This window comes from Schistocerca americana, chromosome 1 (assembly GCF_021461395.2).
Source record: "Schistocerca americana isolate TAMUIC-IGC-003095 chromosome 1, iqSchAmer2.1, whole genome shotgun sequence".
Taxonomy (NCBI): Eukaryota; Metazoa; Arthropoda; class Insecta; order Orthoptera; family Acrididae; genus Schistocerca; species Schistocerca americana.
In genome coordinates, this window is record NC_060119.1 from 236,873,369 (window position 1) to 236,899,546 (window position 26,178).

The 26,178-nt window shown below is 43.9% G+C and overlaps 1 protein-coding gene across 1 annotated transcript in view; it reads right to left on the reverse strand.

The window, feature by feature from the left end:
* The window catches only part of LOC124622426 (atrial natriuretic peptide-converting enzyme), a 276,927-nt gene that overhangs the window by 91,653 nt on the left and 159,096 nt on the right, over nucleotides 1–26,178 (reverse strand). The window contains exons 2-3 of the mRNA XM_047148159.1: nucleotides 7,509–7,662; nucleotides 2,738–2,951 (exon numbers count right to left, since the gene is read on the reverse strand). Of these exons, the coding sequence (XP_047004115.1) occupies nucleotides 2,738–2,951; nucleotides 7,509–7,662 (368 nt within the window). The remainder of the gene's footprint in view (nucleotides 1–2,737; nucleotides 2,952–7,508; nucleotides 7,663–26,178) is intronic.

The window sequence follows — 26,178 nt, forward strand, 5'->3', positions numbered from 1 at the left end:
GTGAGCAGATAAGCTTATTCATAACAAACAAGATCTAGAAGATATGACTCAGTCAAATTCTTATGTTTACGCCTACAAAAAATTTAATAAACCTAAATTCGTTAATTGCTGTTGACTATATTAAGAACAATCTTTTGAAAGATGTACTGATGTGTTAGTATGGTTCAGAACATGAAAATCTCTTTAAGAGAAACTGACGTGTAAGTAAGGTGCTGAAACTGAAAATACTGAACATGACAATCATTGGAGAAAGTGTCATCTACTACTGAGACTTAAAGTTTTGGATTAAGTGTAACTGAAAAATTTTAAAACATGTATGGAAACAAGTAGAAAAATTAATTAGAAACTATAAATACTTATGGCAAAAAGGAACTATAGACACTGGCTGCAAATGAGCATTGATTTAAATCGATGGGGAAAGTTGAAAATGTGTGCCCAGACAGGGATTCTAAACCAGACCATCCGCTTATTAGGCAGATGCATTCACAATTGTGTCATCCAGACACAGTCGTCATTGGATCTGCACAGACTACACTAGCGTGCCTCCTGTCAGACCCAAATTCTCCACTCACTACTAATGCAGTGCCCCTTGGACAACACCCTCATTACTAGTGGCTTTTCGCTGATTCCCATAAGAGTCCAAGCCTGGTGTGCATCGCTATTGAAAAGTCATTGGCCGTTCCCTTCTTAATTATGTGTATATCTATGTGTTGTCAGTTCTCTCGGACCTCTCTCTCTCTCTCTCTCTCTCTCTCTCTCTCTCTCTCTCTCTCTCTCTCTCTCGCTCACACACACACACACACACACACACACACATATATCAGACAAGATGCTTACGTACGTGTCACCTGTCAGTCATATATAAGTGGCTGACTAGAGTATGATATAGCTTCCTCAAGTGGGCACAAAGTACTACTCCCCATCCCTCCACTCACCCATCCCTTTGGTGTTGCGAGGGTCAAAGGAGACAGAAGCGTGGGGAGATGAGGGAGCTTCAGTCGAAGTTAGAAAGAACAGTGGAAATGAGAATGTTACACTGAAGAACCAAAGAAACTGGTACACCTGCCTAATATCGCGTAGGGCCCCCGCGAGTATGCCGAAGTGCCGCAACACGACTTGGCATGCACTGGACTAATGTCTGAAGTAGCACTGAAGGGAATTGACACCATGTATCCTGTAGGGCTGTCCATAAGTTCGTAAGAATACGAGGGGGTGGAGATCTCTTCTGAACAGCACGTTGCAAGGCATCCCAGATGTGCTCCATAATGTTCATATCTGGGGAGTGTGGTGGCCAGCGGAAGTGTTTAAACTCAGCAGAGTGTTCCTCGAACCACTCTGCAGCAATTCTGGACGTTTGGGGTGTTGTAGTGTCCTGCTGGAACTGCCCAAGTCCGTCGGAATGCAAAATGGACATGAATGGATGCAGGTAATCAGACAGGCTGCTTACGTACGTGTCATCTTTCAGAGTCGTATCTAGACGCATCAGAGGTCCCATATTACTCTAGCTGCACACGCCCCACACCTTTCACCAGCTTGAACAGTCCCCTGCTGAATGCAGATCCACGAATTCATGAGGTTGTCTCCATGCCCACACACGTCCATCCGTTCGATGCAATTCGAAGTGTGGCTCGTCCGACCAGGCAACATGTTTCCAGTCATCAACAGTCCAATGTCGGTGTTGACGGGCCTAGGCGAGGCGTAAGGATTTGTGTCGTGCTTCGGCCCCGAAAGCCCATATCGATGATGAAGTTAAAATCTTCTGGGTTATTGGGCCACGTCATATTTCTTCTAAATGATCGATGTTTTGACCCGTCTACTCGGATCTTCCTCAGGATCGTCTGGTGTCCACTACTGCCGGAACAGATCCCAGCAGAGAGGTCGAAACATCGATTATTTTAGAGGAAATATGACATGGCCTAATTACCCAGACGATTTTAACTTCAGTGACAATGGCCACGAAAGCCTGCAGACTTACATATCGATGATGTTTCGTTGAATGGTTCGCACGGTGACACTTGTTGAAGTCCCAGCATTGAAATCTGCAGCATTTTGCGGAAGGGTTGCACACCCGTCACATTGAACGAGTCTCTTCAGTCGTCGTTGGTCTCCTTCTTGCAGGATCCTTTTCCGGCCGCAGCGATGTCGGAGATTTGATGTTTTACCGGATTCCTGATATTCACAGTACACTCGTGAAATGGTCATACGCGAAAATCCCCAATCCATCGCTTCCTCGGAGATGCTTTGTCCTATCGCTTGTGCGCCGACTATAACACCCCGTTCAAACTCAGTTAATCTTGATAACCTGCCATTGCAGTAGCAGTAACCGATCTAACAACTCCGCCGGCCACTTGTTGTCTTCTACAAGCGTTGCCGACCGCAGAGCCGTAATCTGCATGTGTACATGTCTCTGCCTATACTAGTTTCTTTGGTGCTTCAGTGTGTTTTCAAAATTTTAAAATGTAAAGTGATTGACTAGATCACAATAGTTTATTAGGGTGGTCATAAAGTACACCCCTCCTCCCCCTTTGGTATGGTGAGGGTTAAAGGATGGGAAGATGAGGAAGCTTTTTTTGGGGAGGGAGGCGGGGGGGGGGGGGGGGAGGGGAGCAAAGACTCGTGCCTCAGTTCAAGTTCGAAAGAACGGTAAAAATGGGAATGTTAAATCCCACACTTCCCTTGAAAATCCAACCTGTCGGCGGTGCAAGACTGCAGAGGAGAGTGGAGGTAGCGTACTGACCCGTCGAAGGCGAGCACCTCGGTGCCCAGGAAGGCGGAGTGGAGCGGACTGCGGCGCAGCGCCATGTTGAGCGACTCTCGGTAGGAGCGCGCGCGCACCCGGAAAGCCTCGCTCGCCGGGTCGGCCAGCGGCGGCTGGAAGGCGTCTCCGCGCGCCACCCGCATTGAGCAGACGAACACCTGCTCCGCGGGGCCCTCCGACGCCAGCAGCGTGTCTGCAACACACAAACTCACAGCGTCAGCTCTCCAGTGCTGTCCGCTCTCCTTTACAGGCTGCTGCACTGCTGTAAACATCGTACTCACTCTGTAGCTCGGCGCTTGGCTTGGGGAATCCTTAGAGTGACAGTGTGGCATTTTACCAGCAACTTCTCACGTACTAATTGCTCACTCTAGACCAGTGGTTCCCCACCTGGGGATAATTACCCCCTGAGGCGTAAAGTGAAATTCTGTGAGGGGTAAAAACTTAAGGCTCGACTGTGTTTCGGTGGCTAAACTAAATTCTTTGTGAGACAAAAAAAAATTAAAGACAAAAGCTGTTAATATGTCAATGGGGCAAGTAGAAAATTTGTGCCGGACCGAGATTCGAACTCAGGTCTCCTGCTTACTAGGCGGATGTGCTGACTACTTCACCATCCGGACACGGTGGCCACCACAACTGCGTGGACTACCCTAGGATGCTTCCTGTAGGATGCGAATTCTCCAGTTATACCACAACTACTAATGTAGTGGCCCTGCTCATTAGCCTCATTACTCGCGGCGTCTCGTTGATTTGCGTATAAGTTCGAGCTTGGGGTGCATCTGCTGCACTGAAGCCGTCATCCGAAAGGACAGACACCATATATATATGTATATATATATATATATATATATATATATATATATATATATATATAGGGTGGTCCATTGATAGTGACCAGGCCAAATATCTCACGAAATAAGCGTCAAGCCGGCCGAAGTGGCAGTGCGGTTAAAGGCGGACCGCTACGGTCGCAGGTTCGAATCCTGCCTCGGGCATGGATGTTTGTGATGTCCTTAGGTTAGTTAGGTTTAACTAGTTCTAAGTTCTAGGGGACTAATGACCTCAGCAGTTGAGTCCCATAGTGCTCAGAGCCATTTGAACCAATAAGCGTCAAACGAAAAAACTACAAAGAACGAAACTCGTCTCGCTTGAAGGGGCGCTATGGTTGGCAAGCTAGATAGCCATAGGTCAAACGGATATAAACTGGGTTTTTTTAAATAGGAACCCCCATTTTTAGTACATATTCGTGTAGTACGTAAAGAAATATGAATGTTTTAGTTGGACCACTTTTTTCCCTTTGTGATAGATGGCGCTGCAATAGTCACAAACGTATAAGTACGTGGTATCACGTAACATTCCGCCAGTGCCGACGATATTTGCTTCGTGATACATTACCCGTGTTAAAATGGACCATTTAGCAATTGCGGAAAAGGTTGATATCGTGTTGATGTATGGCTATTGTGATCAAAATGCCCAACGGGCGCGTTCTGTGTATGCTGTTCGGTATCCTGGACGACATCATCCAAGTGTCCGGACCGTTCGCCGGATAGTTACGTTATTTAAGGAAACAGGAAGTGTTCAGCCACATGTGAAACGTCATCCACGACCTGCAACAAATGATGATCCCCAAGTAGGTGTTTTAGCTGCTGTCGCGGCTAATCCGCACATCAGTAGCAGACAAAGTGCGCGAGAATCGGGAATCTCAAAAACGTCGGTGTTGATAATAACAGTGTTCTTCAGATAATGACATTAATGTGTGACATAATGTGGCTACAGCCTGTGGAACGAATGGAAGAAAATCATCTCCCTCTCACACATACTTTGTACTTTGTCACACGGATCTCTGACAGTGAAACTGAGACATGTACGTCGATAACTGATGAAAATGCCCTTTCCGAGTTGGAGGTAGTTACTGCAGTGGATCAGGAATTGCTTCATTATTCATTATGCAACAATAAATTAGCTGACAGCAAAAAATAACGGTAACTATGTAACAGCCACTACACTGCTGTAGGGCCTGCACGGTATTATCATTATTATACAGTGTGATTCACGGAGATACGCAAATATTTTAATATGTTATTCTACATCCAAAACTAAAGAAAAACGTTCATATGAACATAGGTCCGCAAATGTTTAGTTACGGAGTTGCCTGAATTTAGCAACTTCGCTAATATGAAGCCATCGAAGAACTGCACGAGGTCAAAGTAAAGCACAAGTTCCATTTATTTTGTTGTTATTGGTCTGGTGAATCTAATAAAACATGTCCCAGACATATATCTGCAGTAATTTTTCAGAACTCCGCAACGAAACATTTACGGACCTATGTTTATATAAACTTTTTCTTTGGTTTTATTGGTAGAATAACATATTAAAATATTTGCATATCTTCGTGAATCATTCTGTATATTTTATCCCTTCAATCCTTCTGCCAGAAAGAGCTACTGGCTCTGAAAGCGTGCACATTTCCACGTAATTGATACACGCGTGTTGTTTACAGCATAAGATACAAAAATCAGTTCACTATGTTGGATTTCGTATTTTATCACTGGCGGGACGCTTGCCAAACGCCTAAGACTGCGTGATGTATTGTCGAATATTTCGTACAGGTCCCATTTATTCCTTCTTCCATTGTCTTATATGAGTATAATTTTTTAATATCAGTCACTAAGCTGAAGGCCTACCACGTCTTTTAAAATTGTAACTGAAAGTTCAGTTGAAGTCTTGAACAAGTTTCACCCCGATCTTTATACAAATTGTGAAATATGGGATCCTGAAAAACGCTATCTGTCTCGGAAAATTAGTTACTGATATGGTAGGATCTTCGCAAGCCCAACTGGCTTTTTTCTGAACCATTTGTAAATAGCTTAGACTGATTACGTATACACGTTTCCTAAACAAAAATCAAACGTGTAATAAACTTTAAGTTATAAGTTCTGTTCGTTTGTACAAGGCAAATGTGCTGGCATATGTTATAGTTATCGCTTGAAAAACAGTGAGCTGTTGGTGGATCTGAAAATTATTAGCTACTATTCCAAGTTGCTTCTTACGAACTGCGTTGTGGGGTCGTTACCTGATTTGGAAAAATACTACGAAAGACACCTGGAGCGTGCACTGCAAAGTAAATGGGCGTTCTACTTTTAAAATAAACCACACGGGAAAATGGAGCTAGGGTCCATGAGACCACCTAGTGTCAATATGAATGGACAAAGTCATGTGGCTGGATATGCACGAGAGGCATTCAGTAAGTAGTGTAACATATTTTTTTCTGAAAACAGGTTGGTTTTATTCAGGATTCAAATAGTTCAAATGGTTCTGAGCACTATGGGACTTAACATCTGAGGTCATCAGTCCCCTAGAACTTAGAACTACTTACACCTAACTAACCTAAGGACATCACAGACATCCATGTCCGAGGCAGGATTCGAACCTGAGACCATAGCAGTCGCGCGGTTCCGAACTGAAGCGCCTAGAACCACACGGCCGGCTATTCAGGATTCCGATACACTACATTATTCCCTATTTTTTTTGCTGTAAACCCCCATTAACAGTATCTCTGTTCAGTGCGACGTCCTTACGCTCCTTACGCTATCTTACTGGGAGGACGTAATTACGCACATGGTACCCTCTACTGGTCGACGTCGAAGCCAACGTCTTGCTACATCAATAAACTCCCCATCATCCGCGTATTGCTTCGCGCGGAGTACATCTTTTGTTGCGCCAAACAGATGGAAGTGAGAAGTTGCGAGATACGGGCTGTAGGGTGGATGAGGAGGAACAGTCTAATGAAGTTTTGTGAGCTGCTCTCGGAAGCGCAGACTTGGTGAGGCCTTGCGTTGTCATGTAGAACTAGTTCGTTCGATTTTCTGAGGGTAGCACGATGCACTTCAGAGTTGTTCGTTGCACCATGAAGGAGGACATCAAACAGAATAACCCCTTCAGAGTCCCAGAAGACGGTCGCCATGACTTTACCAGCTGAGGGTGCGGCTCTGAACCGTTTCTTCGGGAGGGAGGTAGTGAGGCTCATCTCCACGGATTGCAATCTCGTTTCCGGCACAAAGCGATGAAGCCAGTTTCATCACCTGTGAAGATGTTCGACAAAAAAATTGTCGGTATCAACCTCGTAACGTGGAAGGAACTCCGCACAGACGGTCCTTCGTTGTGGTCTTCTGTTAGGAGGTGAGGAACCCTGTGAGCACAGACCTCTGAGTACCCCAACTGGTGGACGAGTGTGTCAGTACTACCAACAGAGAGGTTCAGTTGAGCAGCGAGGTGTATGACTGATTCGTCGATCACCTCGAACGAGAGTGTCCACACGTTCCAACACTGCAGGAGTCACAGCTAGGTGCGGCCAGTCGGCACGCGGGAGATCAGACAGCCTTGCGCGACCTTGTTTCGATGATGACAGCCTCGCCCAACGAACCACTGTGGCTTTGTTCGCTGCCAGGTCCCCAAAGACGTTCGGCAAGCGCCAATGAATATACGCGATGCTCTGGTTTTCTATCAGAGGAAACTCTCTGCTTGGACACACACTGCTACAAGCGCCATTTTGAAGACTACGTACAACACTACAACGATGCCACCTATCGGAACCTCGTGAAACTAAAAAGGCTGAAGTGGGAATATTTCCCGATGTTCCACAAGGAAATCTGCATTTTTTCACCCGAAACTGGTCGAGAGAAAAGGAAAGTGTTGCACTAGTTATTGAATGCCTCTATGCCCCTCGCACATAGTGGATGACTGGAGTACTCACAGCCGAAGTAGACGGCGACGGCGGCGGCCAGCAACAGCACCAGGAAGGCGGCGACAACGCAGCAGCCGCAGCGGTACTGCGAGCCCAGCTTGCGCGTGAACCGGATGTCGCTGTCCACCGACAGGATCGAGCTCGGCGTCTCCGACCGCGATACCTGCAAGCACAGAAAAGCAACTCCAGAACCTATTTTGATGTAAATTTACTTAAATATAAATAAAACATAAGATGAACATAAACAAAAACAAAACGAGGATAATGGAATGTAGTCGAATTAAGTGGGGTGATGCTGAGGGAATTAGATTAGGAAATGAGACACTTAAAGTAGAAAAGGATTTTTGCTATTTAGGGAGCAAAATAACTGATGATGGTCGAAGTAGAGAGGATATAAAATGTAGACTGCCAATGGCAAAGAAAGCATTTCTGAAGAAGAGAAATTTGTTAACAGCGAGTATTGATTTAAGTGTCAGGAAGTCGTTTCTGAAAGTATTTGTATGGAGTGTAGCCATGTATGGAAGTGAAACGTGGACGATAAATAGTTTGGACAAGAAGAGAATAGAAGCTTTCGAAATGTGGTGCTACAGAAGAATGCTGAAGATTAGATGGGTAGATCACATAACTAATGAGGAGGTATTGAATAGAATTGGGGAGAAGAGGAATTTGTGGCGCAACTTGACTAGAAGAATGGATCGGTTGGTAGGACATGTTCTGAGGCATCAAGGGATCACCAATTTAGTACTGGAGGGCAGCGTGGAGGGTAAAAATCGTAGAGGGGGAGCAAGAGATGAATACACTAAGCAGATTCACAGGGATGCAGGTTGCAGTGGGTACTGGGAGATGAAGAAGCTTTCACAAGATAGAGTAGCATGGAGAGCTACATCAAACCAGTCTCAGGACTGAAGACCACAACAATACATAAAAACTCCCATAAAATTAGTTTATGGAGGACACAGAAAATCATAATGAATTCCAGAGTATAATGCAACGCTGAGGACAAAATTTCAGCAATCCTGGGTCTGAGATACTGTGGTGGTGTAAAGGAAGCTGGGGATTCCACAAGGCTCAGTTCTAGATCCACTGTTTTCCTTGTTACACACTGCCTGACAAATAAAAGTGAATCACCCAGAAGACACCGACGGATGTGAGTGTAGCTTCATTCATGTACACAATATCGGCGGATATGTAAATCGTTATAGAGTTGCAATTCTCTGTGAGTGATAGAACGGCCACCAGAGTTCGTTAGTGATGTTCATGTTACGAAGTCTTGAAGCGTGTGTAAGAGGCACGAACAGCTTTTGATGTTAAGCGATTATTGTGAAAGACTCAGAGATGACATATTCTCGTATGAGACAGCATTATCAGCACCTGACAGGGCTTGAAATGGGCCTCATAATAAGTCTCCATTTCGCCAGCTGGTCGAATCATGCAATATCCAGATCTGTGGGGCATTCGCATTTAATGAGCACCCGATGTTGGACAGCATGAGAATGTCAGGAGAAGCATACTCCTCGTCAAGGTTACGGTTGACCGCTTTTGACCACGAGGGAGGATCTCCGTATTGTTCACCAACCACATTGTAACCCATTTGCATATGCGCCACCATCTGACAGCAAGTAATGGACTCCGTGCAACATTCTGCGTCATCCCGCACCACAGGTCAGAGACCAGCAGCAACTGAAATGGGGAGTTATCGTCTCATGAGGAGATTTCCCGTTAACGGCACAACATAAACGGCTGCTTTTGGAGTGGTGCCCTGTCCAGGAAGCATGGACTACCGATGAACGGCGTTTCACTGCTCAGCTATGAATCACGGTTCTCCATTACCCAGGATGACCAGCGTTAGTGAGTTTGACAGCGACCTGGGCAGAGGTCCCATTTTTCCGATATTTTGGAGAGACACAGCGGTGTTATTCCTGGCGTCATGTTGCAAGGAGCCATCCGGTATGACTTCAGGTCACGGTTAATAGCAATTGAAGGACCTCTGACAGCACAATGGTACGTCACGGACGAAACTGAATCGTATTTCAGATCTGCCATGAGCTGCTAATGAAAAATGATCATCTTCAGCAATTGTAGCATTACGCCACAGAAAGAACGTCGTCACGCTCACCCCATGTGACGTTCGCTATCGAAGATTATCAACTTGGGGCGTGGAATAGTACATGATCATCTAAGCAGACGTTATTTGCTGCCAGCCCATTTGGCTAGCACTGGTTATCTGGCGTTCTTTCTTCCACAGTTCTTATAGACGGTGCATCTTACTGTCTGAGGATGTGGTATCATCTCATTTGGATATTAATGTACGATCGATGCATTATTTGCCATAAGAGAAGCAGAGATCCAGTCCCATGACCAGGTCTTAGCCGACCTTCGCTCCTGTGCACTTTTCCCTGTGGAGTAACATGAAGTTCTGAACTTAGAGCTGGCAAATATGATGGATGGTAGGTAACATCAGTGCTCGGTTTACAAAGTCTAATTGCCGCTTCATTTGAGCAAAAATGACGCATTGCTCTCGTGAATGATATACTTAATTAACACAAGTCCATAACATAATAAATGAAATCGAAAATTTTAAATTGTTAGGATTCAAGACAGCTGAAAAGCTTTCTTTCAAGTATCATGTTGAGTATTTTGAGTGGTAGTTGTAGTGTTCTGTTTTAATATAAGAATAGTCAACACGATCACTAGCACTGAAGTGCATTATCTTTTTTATCATTCTTACTTTTTAGATACTGTGAAAGTAACGGGGCTGAGAGAAAATAAATGGATGCAAATAATCTTGTATGAAGAAACATTAGAATATGTGCAAAGCTTTAAATACATAGAAAGCAAAACAGAAAGTTACTTAAAATGCAGCAAAGAAATTAAATCAAGTTAGCAATGGCGAAAGAGGCACTTCGTAAGCATGCGAGAGTTTTTTGCAGCAATATGGGAACAGGTTTGAGGAAAAGACTGATAAAATGTTTTGCTCGAAATGTTCAGCTGCAAGGCTGGGGCGGTTTTGAGACGTGGACGTAGAAAAGAATAAAAAAAAGGTTGGATGGATAGCGTGAAAATGAAGAGGTGCTGAGAAGAGTGGGAGAAGAGAGACAGTTAATAAGTGTAAAAAAAAGGAGGAAAAGTTAGATAGGACACATGTTAAGCAGTAAGAAGGGTTTTATAAAACAGTCTTAAAAGGGTATGTAGGAGGGAAGAGGAGGCGAAGGAGAAAGAGGTTTCAGATGTGGAGACTGCTGGAGTTAGGCAATAACTAATTCAGCCACTGTTAACAACAACGTTTGCCATGAAGATGCTCAAGGATCAATGTCGCTCATGTGTCCAGACTGGAGGAAACCTGGAAGAGATACCAAATGCAATCGCACATTTTTCGTAGGTTTAATAATATAAGGTTTAAAAAAGGATATTGTTACTTCCACACTCCAGGTTTCCAGCTGCTCATGCTCCTATTTCAGTTAACCCGTCAGTTACAGGGAATAAGCAATACTGACCCTACGACTTCTCTTAGAAGATAGGTTAAGGAAAGGAAAACCCTACGTCTATAGCTGACACTGTTGACTGGAATACTCTCTTTAAAATTCTGGAGGTAGCAGGGATAACGTACAGGGAGCGAAAGGCTAGTTACAACTTATACAGAAACCAGATGGCAGTTATAAGAGTCGAGGGCATGAAAGGGAAGCAGTGACTAAGAAGGGAGTGAGACGTACTTGTAGCCTATCCTCGATGTTGTTCAATCTGTACATTGAACTAGCAGTAAAGGAAACAAAAGAAAAGTTTAAAGTCCAGGGAGAACAAATAAAATCTTTGAGGCCTGCCGATGATGGTGTTTCTGTCAGAGTCAGCAAAGAACAGGGAAGAGCAGTTGAACGGAGTGGACAGTATATTGAAAGGAAGATATAAGACGAACATCAACGAAAGCAAAACATAGATAATGGAATGCAGTCGAATTAAAATCAGGTGGCGCTGAGGGAATTAGGTTAGTAAACGAGACACATAGAGTAGTAGATGAGTTTCACTGTTTGGGCAGCAAAATAACTGATGATAGCCGAAGTAGAGTGGATATAAAATGTAGACAGTCAATGGCAAGAAAAGAGTTTCCGAAGAAGAGAAATTTGTTAGCATCAAATATAGATTTGTGTGTCAGGAAGCGTTTAAGTATTTCTATGGAGTGTAGCTATGTATGGAAGTGAAATATGGACAATAAAAAATTAAGAAAAAACGAGAATAGAAGCTTTCGAAATGTGGTGCTACAGAAGAACGCTGGAGACTAGATGGTAGACCAAGTAACTTATGAGGAGGAAGTGAACGGAACTGGGGAGATAAGAAATTTGTGGCACAACTTGGCTAGAAGAAGGGATAGTCTGACAGGACACATTCTGAGCCATCAACGGATCACCAATTTAATACTGCAGGAAATTGTAGGGAACAAAAATCGTAGAGGGAGACCAAGAGATGAGCAAGTAGATTCAAGAGGATGTAGGTTGCAGTAGTTATTCGGAGATGAAGAGGCTTGCACAGGATAGAGTACCATGGAGAGCTTTAAAAAACCGGGTTTCTGACTGAAGACCACAACAACAAAGCAACTTCCGCCTATGAAAAGGATTTGTTCGTAAAACTGACGAGTTAACTTTTTAATAGGGATAGATACATTGTCTGCAGTCGAAAAAGGCAATATTGAAATAAACGTTGCGACACCAGACTGCTTACTAAAAGCCTGCACTGCAGATAGAGATATTGCAGAAACCGCACAGTTGTTTGTATTAAGTCTCCAGACTTAGCTGAGAGGAGAGACAAAGTGATGCGCAGTTTACGCTGCGCAGAAGTTCCTCAGTATGTCGGCGCCTGGGAGGGGACATGCGGGGGCGAGATGCGTGGGCGGCAGGCGTCGCCAGGGAAAGCGGATCATCGTCTGCATCTGCATCTGGCCGACAGCGAGCTCTCTCCAGGCGCCCCCGCGATGGAAAATAATAAGCGACAGCTCGCAAAACCGGGCTAGAAGTCTCAGTGGACCAGAAGCGGACGTCTGCGGCCTGCGGCGTGAAAGGTAGGGCCAGTGCAGCTGACGACGCGCAAAAAGACGTGCAAGAAGGCACCCGCAGCTGGTCCACTTTCTGCACAGCGAGTGCGGCGAAGTGCGTCAGCTCTCGCTCGCACTACGTCTATGGGACGTTCGGATACTTCTTACTAATTTTCTCTGTCAGTACTTTCACAGCGCCTTTGCTCTCGTTACGTAAATTGCAGCTGCTTTGAGACAACAGGGCTTTTTATATGTACCTCTGTGGTTGTAGAAGACATCTGCGAGAAAACTGCAAGGCATACATAAAACAGACACATATGAGTGGACAGAGCACCTATCCAAGCTGTATGTGCTCAACCTGGGCGCCGTTTATGACGAGACAGACATCAACACGTCGCTGAAGTCGCTGACACGAGTTGTCCGGGAAGGCGCCACATCATCCCACTTTGGAAATTTGTTTATTGGCTTGCCTGTCTGCATACGTGAACTAATTCGACGAGACAATACGGAGTCAATGATGTGTATACATGTTCTGAATCACCTTCCCCCTTAGGAAACTACGCGTTCTATTTTATGATAAGTCATCTGTTTTGTCCTCTTTGTCTCAGTTTTTCTCTCAAAGTGCATTGCAATGGTTTCGCTCATCCCTAATGTTTCGCCAACAATGTGTCATGTTCGGCACATAAAGTCACAGTAGTGGCAGTTTGTACGAGGCGTCCCCCAGGGTTCGGTGTTAGGTCTTATACTCTCTTCACTGTATGTATAATATGTTATCAGGTTTGTCCTACTGCAAGTAGCACATGTACGCTGATGGCCTCCATTTATATCTAAGTGCAAAACCTGTAAAACCGAAGAAAACTATCAATAATCTGAGAACCGACCTGTGTGCACTACAAACTGGTCTCAGAAATAGGGTCAAAGCTCATCCTGTCCAAAACCCAGGCAGTACTGGTGGGTCATTCTAGGCTCATTAGCCAGAAATATCGGGAACCCCTAGCGTCTTTAACCCTAAACAGGACAAATATCAACTTATCTCCTTCAGCAAAGAGTCTAGGGGTAACAATAGATGAAAATCTAAATTGCACTGAGCACATATCTGCAGTACGCAGGAAGGCATCAGCATCTCTCCATGACCTACAAAAATATAAAAAGCTTGAGCTGAAAAAGGTAGCCTTCTCTGGAAAGCTCAAGGAGTCGTCTGAAACTGGTTATGAACGCCTGTGTTCATCACATCTGTGATGTTCGACTTCTTGATCACATTTCACCACTGTATCCACAGCTATCCTGACTGCGCGCAGACAAGCGCATAGATTTCCAGACCCTCTGTCTTCTTACTGTCTTATCAAGAAACACTGTCTCTCATGTATCTCCTCGACCTTAAAGCTCTTACCTGAACATCAGTGCAAAATCCTTTCTGTCTCACTCCATCGTTGAGCCACTTTCTCGAAATCCTCAGTAGCAAGAACACGACTGGAATAACCTCACGCATTATGTTGGAGGACTGAACACCATTTCCACCTTCAGAAGACCATTCTACTTGTATGCACTCATTACACTTTTAAATCTTCCTTTCCAGTCCTCGTAATTTCCCAGTATTTTTAGCTGGTGCAGTCTCCTCAAATTGCTTTTCTCCAGCGCTCGTTATATCAGAAAACATTCTTTCTTTTACGCTTATAACTGGAATTATTGTCACTATAGGTGGCAGCAGCTGCAGTAGTACAAGTGTGTCACTATTTACTTTATAAGTTCATAGTCAGTATTATTTACTCACATACTCACACTTCAGGCACTCAAATCATTTTCTGTATGCGTGAAACCCTGCTCCGATGTAAGAGGGGGCCTGATGGCTCTAATCAGATCAGGTTAAATAAATATTCGCTACCTGTTATTTCTCTGTATGTCTTATAGTTATCGTGTATTCTCCTAAAACTCCAGACTCCAGAGGTGCATAGGAATAACCCTGTATTTTGTGAAGATGGTGCCTCGCAGGCCGTAAGTATTTGACAAAGTCGTAGTTCCACCGCTAAGAGGTGCTAATAAATATCTGTTGTAATAAGGAAGTATTCCTAGCAGCTCTCAGGGATGGAACTACGACTTTTTTATAAACATTTTAAGGCATATTGAACCCACGAGGATCAATGCAAATAATTTACATACCCCATCAATCCAAAAAGTTACGAGACCGATTAATACAAAACACGGCAACGTTAGGATTGTGGTTTTAATGGTACAAGTGTTCTTAATATCCAGCTCGCCCCCCACATGACTGCAATGCACAGAACGTTCATGAAACTTTTAGAAAAGTTCTTCTTTGGGATGTTGTACACCTTGAGCTTCAGACTGGCTTGAATGCCGGTTTCGTCGTCAAAGGGTTGGACCTTCATTTGAATTTCTGCGATTTGTCATTCTGTGGTATGTTCGTATTGATAACACCAATTTTTTTACGTGTTTTGGATTTCAATTAAGTTGCGTCAGGGGTCCAATTGTTGTTCTCGTTCGAGAGTCAAGATGTGCAGCATAAACTTTGCGCGCACGTTTCTTTTCTTCAAAAAGTTCTGGAGAATGCCATAAATATTTGATTTTGAGATGCTCCTCTACTTCGATTTGTGACACGACAACGTTGACATGCTAAGTTTACACGCCCACTAATTGACACGGCCTATTCGCACCTGACTGGTTGAATGCACATCTGTTTACAGTTGCTAGTTCAAGCAGCGCCTGAAATTACCGCGGTGACGTCGCCTGTATGCCAGGAATGAAATGGGTATAGTAACTTTTTGGACTGATGCCGTATATTAATGTATGATGCAGCAGGATGTAATGCCAGAAGAATGAATGTGAGACAGTCATATATTGTCCATGGAGATTATGTAATTGTTTGACTCTACTCCTTTTTTCCATATTTCTTTTTAAACCTGTTACGTCACAATCACAAGAGCATTTCACAATGTCGTAATCGTTTACAACCAGCCTGAGATCATATTCAGACTACAGGAACTTGCTGCGAGCAGTTGATGAGATGTTTCCACTGTGTTGTCAACAATACCTGACTAACGCTGACAAATCAATGGGACCATCATTGCTTGCTGTGGTATCACGTATGGATACCATACCACAGGCCTCATAGCAACGGAATTGCAAGTTTCCGTCTGACGCCGACAGTGGTCGCGTGGCATATGGTGGACCCCACAGTGTGTGTCCGCTAGCCACGCCTCCAGCGGCTCTGCAGTATGGCCGGCCTCTGCCGCCGCGATATAGGACGGATGGCGGCAGCCGCTCATCCCACCTGCACCTAGAACCTCACCTCTACGACACCCTCGTTAGTGCTTAGTTCCACGAGCCTCTTCCCAGTTGACCCTGTGATAGCCGCGCTCTGTTTCTTGCTGCATTATTTGTAATGAGTCTCCATATGCTTGGAGAAATACGGGGTGTTCAAAAAGTCTCTCCGCAGTGCCGTATGATTGTTAGCCGCTCGTGCCGTATGCCGCAGTGAATATACCGAAATGAAACTCAGTGAAATACAAGTTTTAATTTACTGAATATTCATTTTTACTTACAAATTTTCACATTAAATGTTGTAATTGTCATCCCTGTTGTTGAACACTCAATTCAATTCGTCTAATCATGTTTCCAAACACAAGCTGTGATATTTCTTCTGTACAGATGCAGTGAAAGTGGATATTGGTGTTTTCAATTCATCGATGGATTTTGGACGGTTTTTATAGACAGTTGCTTTCGTTGCACCCCAGAAGAAGAAGTCAGGCGGTGTGGAGGCCAAAGTCCCTGTGAAATTATGCGATCACCAAAAACATCAGCAACAGTGAGTGTCATTGAAACGCGAGCTGTTTGCGCGGTTGCACCATCTTGTTGAAAATAACTGTTTGGTATTTCACTTAACACAAGTTCTTCTATGAATGGGTACAGAATATCACTGCAGTATCGTCGTGCGTTTATTGTTTCGTTGAAAAATATGGGACCCACAATCCGACGTGTAGAAATTGCAATCCAAACTCCTATTTTCACAGAATGAAGTGGTTCCTCATGAATACACAATGGATTTGCAGTACTCCACATACGAGAATTTCATGTACCCGGATAAATGAAACCACGCCTCATCAGTGAAAAACGTTTCATTAAGAATATCCCTTCCATTTTGTTGAACGAAATTTTTGAACAATTGGCAATAATGCAGTATCTTGCCATGATAAGTATTTTTCAGTTCTTGCGCGACTGTTACTTTGTATGGGAAAAGTTCTAATTTTTTCCTTACAGCTGTGTGGGCCGTTCCGACACTAACATCATTTCCTGGGCGTTTTCTTACTGACTTGTTCGGACTCATGGACATTTTATCGGAAATATCGAGTAGTTTATCCTCAGAAACAAACGCCAGGACGACCAATTCTCGGTGCATCTGTCACTGAACCCGTATTTCGAAATTTGTTAATCAAATCTCGCACAGTATCGCGATGTACGACTGTTGTCTCCGGGAAAACTGAATTAAATGTTTGACGAACTGAAACTGTGTATTTACCGCCAACTTTGAAGACTGCGGAGAGACTTTTTGAACAACCCGTACAAGTTAAGTAAATCTTCTGTTTATTGTGTTAACTTGTTCGTTAATCACTTCCACTCCTGTCCAGCTTCCCTACGACGACAGTTGCCGGACCAGTCTGCAGTCAAGCTCTCCTTCGTTTATGTAGAATGTCGTGCACAACATTAACCGGAAGATGATTGCTGGGTGATCGAAGTGAGTTCCGTTGTTCGGTACAGCACCATTTCAGTTACAAAACGGAGTAAAGTAAGGCAAACTTTAACCCAGAGTTTGGATTGAACACCATCGTATCTTTTGAAGAAACTGTATGTTTGTTAAAGACGCTATCAAAAATGGCCCTGAGCACTATGGGACTTAACAGCGGAGGTCATCAGTCCCCTAGAACTTAGAACTACTTAAATCTAACCAACCAAAGGACATCACACATATCCATGCCCGAGGCAGGATTCGAACCTGCAACCGTAGCGGTCGCGCGGTACCAGACTGAAGCGCCTAGAACCGCTCGGTCGCTCCGGCCGGCAAAGACGCATCCCTACACTATCTAAACTAAGGTGCAATAATAAGAAACAAACCCAAGGAGAGAAGTCTTGCATTGAAAACAAGCAATATATCTCCGCTATTGTTCAGCCTCTGCACTGAAGAAGCCATGGCTGAAAGAAAAGAAAGTTTCGGGAGTGTGATTAGCATCCGTTGTGAAAGAATATCAACGAAAATTTTTGTAATGACATTGGTATCCTCGGAGAAAGTGAGGAGGATCTACAGTATCTGTTGAATGGAAAGATCTAGTGAGCACAGAATGTGGTCTGAGAATAAACAAAAGAAAAACGAAGGTAAAGAGGAGTAGCAGAAACCAGATTACCGATGAACACAACATAAAAATTGAGGACCAAGTAGCCTGAAAAGTTAAGGAATCCTCCTACCTTTGAAGTGAAACAACACGTCGGACGATGCAGCCAGAATTTATCAAGAGACCAGAACAGGCAAAGAGAGCATTGTTTGTTTGTAAACGAACGCTAGTATAAAACTTAGGTCTTAATTTGAGGAAAAAGCCTAGAATGGACCACAACATTGTGTTTTACTACAGCGTGGGTTCCCAGAAAACCATAGAAGAAGAGAGCCTTAGAAAGAAGCTGAAAATTACATTAACTGATAAAACAAGAAATGAGATGTTCTAAAGAATCGACGAGGAAAGGAACGTGTGGAAAACACTGAGCAGAAGAAGGAACAGGGTGGTAGGACATCCGTTGACCCTTTCACTACCACTGGAATTTAAGCGTTCCATGGTAGGTTCTCACAGAGCCAGTGAGAGTTAGCTGTGTATTGTTGCTGTATATCAATGTCCCACCGGTGAAGGGAAGCCTGTTAATGGTTTGCACAAGTCCTATAATTACAGATTGAACCTGTAGGTTGTGCTTCTTGGAACTGCTTTGTTAATCCTGTCTACAGTACTGTCGCATTGAATTAGTTCGCGCCTGCAAATAGGCAACCCCATTAACAGATATGTAATGCGGGCTGTTATCGCTCCTTCCCGGGCAATTCGTGTCAGTGAATTACTCGTACATTCACGTATTGAATGCTGAGGAAGCAAAAGCCATTGCAGACTCGACTGAAAAGAGAATGCGCAACTGACAACGGGCAAAAATGGCTGTCCCGCACTAGTTTCTGCATCTGAGGAACGAGGAAGAAATCGCTGGGTTCCGTGTCAAGAGAGTACGTAGGAGTGAAGCAGAACTTGACAGATGAGCTGATTCGTTGTCGTGGAGCAAACATACGCTCTTGGACAACTTCCCACGACACTTCATCCTGTACACTTCTTTCAACCTCGTCCGGAGATTCTGTAGTAACTCTAGTGAAGGCGTGGCCCTTTGTGAGGACGATCTGTTAGCACCACACCATGGTAGTGCCTGAACCATTCAGTATCACCTTGCTCAATGAAGACTGTGCCTTTGCCCCTTTCGGCGAAGGCGAATCCACAGCTTGCCTTGCTGTGCCTCTTCGATGCTAATTAGTATGGTCGCAACACTAGCGACAGCCATTCTGAAATGAAGCAATACGTTTCTATTCGGTGATGAATAGTAATAAGCAAACATTACTCAAAGTTTCTGTTGGTCATTGAAACCATTCAGACCACTTCATACGATGCTGCGAACCTGCAACCCTAGTCAAACGTACTACAAAAAAAAGCTGCCATACCTTAGTCACGCCACTACTCAACCTACTTTCGTGAACAGCCGTGTATGTTCTTTTCCAGCAAACCTGTTCTCCGTAATAACCTCCCTCCGATCACGTAGCGCCGGCGTTTTTCAATTAAGACGCTGTATGAGTGCAGTTGCCATTCCAAAGTGCGCTCATTAATCCACTCTGTTCTGTGTGACTTGGCAACCATGATGGATTTCCAGGAAAAATCATAAAGCAACTTACAACCCTTAGCTATTTGCGTTGCGAGTTCTATTGTTTTCTTCTGTACATTGTGAATTCATAAAGTTCATTCAGTTACGAGTGAACAGTGTTGGACATGGTTCTTTATACCTAGGGGTAGATTTATAGTATAACTATCTGACAAACCCGGTATTGCCCGGATATTCACTTTGCAAATTTTCTATTAGAAACAAAAACAAAAAATGAGCTATGTTTTTAGAGTAAAACCGAAAAAATTTCAGTTTCATGTATTCATGAAAATACCTCTGAAATTACGAAACAGTCGTACGAAGAAATATGCAGAATATACAAATATATAAGTACAACGTCCTGGACAGTTTCAGTACACTGGGCGCATCTGCTTCGCGTCTCTGCAACGCGGTTTTGTGAACTTCTCTGCGGTAACGCCTCTTGATGGCTCTATAAACGGCTATTATTTTCGCCTATAGCCTCTTGCGCTTCACAGTTGAAAGCTGTCGAAAGCGCTGCTACGTGTCAGGAATTTCCTTGACTCAACTGTATGAGTGTCTTATGAGTAAAGAATAAGCTTGTTAAAACTTCATGTATGATGCGGCAGTTTTTCATGCATCTCAGTGTTTACGACACCGTATCACTAGACCTATGTGGCGTGCAATGATATATTTGTGAAGGTACATTCAGCAGCGTATGTGGATACTGTCTGCGAAATATGTTGTGAAAATAGTTAGTATCAAAGCAGTAATAAATGTAAAAGTCATGCACGATGTGGGAGTTTTCCACATATCTCAGTGTATACGGCATTACATTTCCTGATATAAGTGCCACGCATTGATATAATTTTGTAGGCACGTTCAGCGACGTGTATGAATACTGCCTACAAAATGTATTGCGAATGGAGTTTGTGTCAAATAAATAATAAATGTAAGCGTCATGCGTGGTATGGCAATTTTTCACGCATCTTATTGTTTATGACATCGTACTCTCGAACTATGGTAGGTAGGTGGTTCTTTCCCCCCGCAGCATTTGTTGCCTGACAGTAAGGAATTTGTGTAGCAAGTTTGGTTGCAATCGATCCAGTGTTTTAAGGGGACGTGTGGAACACACACGTACCCACATCCATTTTTATAACTTGTATGGATTCAGTTAAACAGACCCAAAAAAAAACAACATAGTCGGCCTCTGTAGCTGAAGGGTCAGCCAACTGACTGCCATGCGGGGAATCCAGGTATTTCCCGGTACTGCCAGAGATTTTTCCTCAGTGGGACGACTGAAACGATGCCTGCTCAACATCGTGATGCCAGTATTATTGAGGAGCTTCTTGAATGATAAGTAGGTCTGCCAACCCGACAGTGGCCGGGAGAGCTATGTGCTGAACCCCCCCCCCCCTCCCCCTTACGTACCTCGATGATGCCACGCCATGCCAGAGGATGATATGGCGTTCGGTAGGGCCAGATTACTCCGTCTGTGGCCAGAACGGCGGTGCTTACCTTTTTTCGACAGATAACATCGGACGCCTTTTAAGCGTGACAATAATGAGAAACGAACTTGATTAATAATAAGACTAATCGATTTCTTCATTTTGCTACAGCCAGGAAAATACCGTCCTTGTACTTCTGCTCTCTACCGTCATGATATTCATAGAGTCCACTCATTTGAACAGTATGGCCAAAGAAACCCGCCCGGTTAGCCGTATGGTCTAACGTACGGCTTTCCGGATTGGGAAGGAGCCCCTGGTCCCCAGCACGTTTCCGCCCAGCGGACTTGTGTCGAGGTCCGGTGAGCTGGCTAGTCTGTGGATGGTTTTTAGGCGGTTTTCCATCTGCCTCGGCAAATGCGGGCTGGTTCCCCTTACTCCGCCTCAGCTACACTATGTCGGTAATTGTTGCGCAAACAAGTTCTCCACGTACGCATACACCACCATTACTCTACCTGGCAAGCACAGGGCTTACACTAGTCTGGTGTGAGACGTTCACTGGGTGGGGGGGGGGGAGGGGGGAGGGGGGGAGGGGGGGAGGGGGACCTGGGGCCGAACCGCTCAATAACCCTGAAAGAGTGGTTCGGTGTGGGGCGGCGGAGGGGTGAAGTGGGCTGCGGTAGTCGTCGTGGGGTTGTGAGCCGCGGCGGCTGCGGCAAGGACGGAGCCTCTCCGTCGTTTCTAGGCTCTCGGTTAAAATACAATAAAATGACCAAATAATGTCACAATGTTTACTTTAAGCTGATTCTTATCTTGCCGCTTTACTCTGTATTTGACTCCATTTAATTTAAAAAAAAAAAAAAAAAAAAAAAAAAATGACGAACGATAGTACTCTCACGATGAGAAGATACTCAGTACAACCTCGGTGCAGAATGTCAACTGCTTTACGATGTTTTATTCAACACGGAAAGGAAGTAGGAAGGATAAAGGGTGTTAAGTTAGGTCGACATGGAGCCATCAGGCTGCGGTCACGGTCGCTCCGATATACGTGGAATCCGCCGACGACCGACATCGGCCAGTGAGGGGCGATCTTTTCAAATCAATACTCCACTATGTGCGCGGTTACACTATAGCCGACCTTACAGGCCGAACATACAGACTTCGGACGACAATCGGTGGGATTCAAATCAGTTTATTTTCTTCGGTAAAATCGACCGACGTTCTCGCACACGATATATGGTGCGTGAGAAACTGATAAGATTAGTCCGAGTGAGTTTGTGGCATCCTGAGGATGAAAATATCATAATCGGGATATAATTCGGAATCCATTGACTGAAGTTGCAGGTTCATTCGGAACATCAAATAGGCAAAATCTCTGTTGGAAATTTTAGCCATAGATTATAACCTCAAAAAATAATTTGTTCAAGCGAAAAGTCTGGCGTATCTTATATGCTTATAGCTACTGTACTGGATCTTTTTTGTGGTAGGCTGTAATTAGTTGTCTACAAATTATTGTTACTGCTTACTTGCGTTTTAAGCCAGTAGGATAATAATTCTGTTAATATGAAGTGGCTTTCAGAGCATCTTATGGTAACTTTATGCTTGTCTTTCACTGGTGCACCAAATGACAGAAATTGAAGGTTAATTGACGTGTGTCTGCACAACTTTAAATCAATAAGCAAAGCAGAGTGTTAATAACTTGCCTTTCAAGATCAACACAAATTATCTCAAGTATATAACAGAACGTTTCCGGCTGGTCCCGCTGGAGGTTCGAGTCCTCCCTCGGGCATGGGTGTGTGTTTGTCCTTAGGATAATTTAGGTTAAGTAGTGTGTGTATGCTTAGGGACTGATGACCTTAGCAGTTAAGTCCCATAAGATTTAACATACCTTTTTTTTAACAAAACGTTTCTCCCGTCATCTCATATATTCGTAAAACTTCTCTGGTTATTCCAGTAACTGAGGATAGAGTGCACAGCACTCACCACGTTCTTTACGAGGGAGGAAAGCTCATTCACATGCATTCGGCGTCTCTATAATAGCAGAAGCTGCTATGCAAATGAAATGAAATGGCTCTGAGGCACTATGGGACTTAACATCGGAGGTCATCAGTCCCCTAGAACGTAGAACTACTTAAACGTAACTAACCTAAGGACATCACACACAACCATGCCCGAGGCAGGATTCGAGCCTGCGACCGTAGCGGTCGCGCGGTTCCGGACTGTAGCGCCTAGAACCGTTCGGCCACTCCGGCCGGCGCTGCTATGCAACAATCGTATCCAAGCACAGAAGCGTCATGATATCCACCCCACCTCAAGAGGTTAAAATCTAGCCTACCTCATACATAGAATAGATTCTAACCTAATCTACCCTAACCTTCTTGATCCTGTCAAAAACTGAGGAAGGAAATCGGACGCACTATGACCACGCCGTCGGCCGACAGTGTCTAACAACCGTTGTCGGAGCCCCAGAGGTCGCCCGCTGGTATCGGCCGATAGGTTGGTCATGGTGCGTGCGATCTCCTTCGCCAGTTTTTGGAGTGTTCCAGGAGGTTAGGTTTGGTTAGTATATGTTATACATATGAAGTAAGTTAGATTTTAACGGATACCGCGACGCCTCTTGGAGACTTGCAGGCGAGTGCTAAAACAGGACTTTTTTTAAAATTAAAAACATGCCGGATGCATGCAAAAGAGCTTTATCTGTCTCGAAAAGAATGTGGCGTGTACTGTATACTCAACCCTCAATTACTGGTATTACCAGACAAATTTTACGAATGTTTGAGATGAAGGGGAAAAACGCCATGCCACAAAAATTAAAAACTGTTTAGCTTTCTGACGCCACTTTCCTTCTCCTACCATCCATTGGCGTCAGAAGCGGCCGCACGTATGAAGCTAACATGCTGTAATTAATGTTTTTCACATATTTTATACGTGTGCAATACGAAAATATGTAGTTTCAATGCTGCATCATATTAAGGATCTCTCCAAAATACGTTCTTACGAGCACAGTTTTTTTATGCTGCAGCGTAGGATGTGTATAATGGTGTTACCAGTGAGGTTATGAGCATACAATGCTTAAGTAAATGACGTATGAATAAAATTTGTATGTGAGTAAGGAAGTATTATTTAATCAATGAAAGGTTGATTTGCAGTTTCGCAGCAACTCACTTTATTCTAAAAACAGTGAAAAGTAATGCAATACCAGCAATATATTTAGAAAATCAAATTCTAGTAGTGGAAACTTCACTGCCCTTTGAACACTTGCCCAGTGGATTGGTTTCATATTTCGTAGTATGTGGGATGCAAAAATGAAAAAATCAGCTTTTAAATAAGTCGTTACGGCATCGTAAATAGCATCCAACATATATATAAAAACTTTGAAATTGTACTTTTCAGAATGTAAATAGGCCTGAATATTGGAAAGATGTAATCGCCACTTGTCAAACATCGAGGAATGTATTCCAGTTTTATTTGAGCCAGAACTACATCTTTAATGTGAGTATAGGATTTTTGAATAGTGTTCGAATCGCACCTCTATAAAACTCGAACTTAGCTTTCGTTATCCGAAATTTTTTCCGTTATAGGTCTTTGGGTTTACACATTCGAGATGATTCGTGGTGACCTTGGAAAGCAAGATTACAAACGTTCTGCTTTACTGAGTTTATTTGAAGTTGTGCAGACATATGTCATTTAACCTTCAATGACCGGCATTCAGTATACATGTGAAAGACGAACATATAGTGTAGAATAAGATACTCTGAGCACGAGAAGCACTGATAAGTGGAAACAGATACACCACGTTTGCAAACCACTTCACGTAACAGAAACAGAATCACACCCTACTACCCTCAAAATACGAGTAAGCAGTAATAATAATTTGTAGACAGTTATTGTTCAACTACCACAACCCAAAGAAGATCCATAACAGTAACTCTAAATATAGGTTACACCATCCTTCCACAAGTTATTTTTTTCAGGTTATAATTTACACTTACATTTTCCGATAAAGATTTTGCCTGCTTGTGGTTTCCAATAATCCTGCAATTTTAATCCATAGATTCGGAACTATTTCCCGATTATGATATTTTTGTCTTCAGGATGCCCCAAAGTTCGAATGGCTCTGAGCACTAAGGGACTTAACATCTGAGGTCATCAGTCCTCTAGAACTTAGAACTACTTAAACCTAACCAACCTAAGGACATCACACACATCCATGCCCGAGGCAGGATTCGAACCTGCGCCCGTAGCGGTCGCGCGGTTCCAGACTGATGCACCTAGAACCGCTCGGCCACTCCGACCGGCGGATGCCACAAAGACCAACTTCGAATAAACTGATAAGTTTCTCACAGTCCATGTTTCGCGTAGTGTCGGTCGATATGGCCGAAGAAAACTAACTGATTTGAATTTTACCAACTGTCGTCCGAAATCTGTACGTTTGGGCGATGAGATCGGTTACATTGTGACCGCACAGGTAGTGGCGTACTGATTTGAAAATATCGGCCGTCTTCGGTCGATGTCGGTCATCGGCGGAATCCATCCATATTGGTGCTACTGTGAACGCAGCCTTAGAGGCAGAGCCAGATGTAGAAAGAAGTCATGGGCTAAGGAAGCCCACAAGCCCGCTTCACCCGTAATGATTTCGTCAAAATCACATGGGATTGAAGTGTCTTCTCCTCGAATATACATTCCTCAGCCACAGCGATAGATACACAACCACAAATGTCACCCACAGAATTACAATCGAAAATCAATTTTTTCAGCTCTTAGTTGTTTTTTTTTTTTTTTTTTTTGGTCAGGAAACCCCTGGGACTCGTTAAAGACAGAGCAAAAGTATTCGTTGAATACTGAAAAGGATGATGCAAGGTATTGGATGTAATATTGTCAGAGGAACCACCTTGGAATTCACCTGGAGTAATTTAGAGGAATTAGAAGTGTCGGGAGGGACGGGTCATGATTTGCTTTGTGTTGCTAGTGGTTACGAGCCGAGCGCATTACACCAGCGCGACGACGTTCGATTACACACTTCACGTTTGCGAAGGAACGTACACATGGCGTGGTGACGCAAGAGCGGAGCAGCATACGGCAGACGAGCGGACTTTTGCTCTCGTCGCACACGGAGAACTTAGTGAAAGCTACGGAGATTCTTCTTGGGTCTGCGAGAGGCGGTGAGCCTCATGACGAAGCAGATTTCACTAGCAAACAGGCGCACTCCGTATACACAGCTTTTGGACGGTCAATTTGGAGTTTAGCTAATGAGCAAACATAAGGGTGACTCACCTGTCCCTACCGATGACATTTT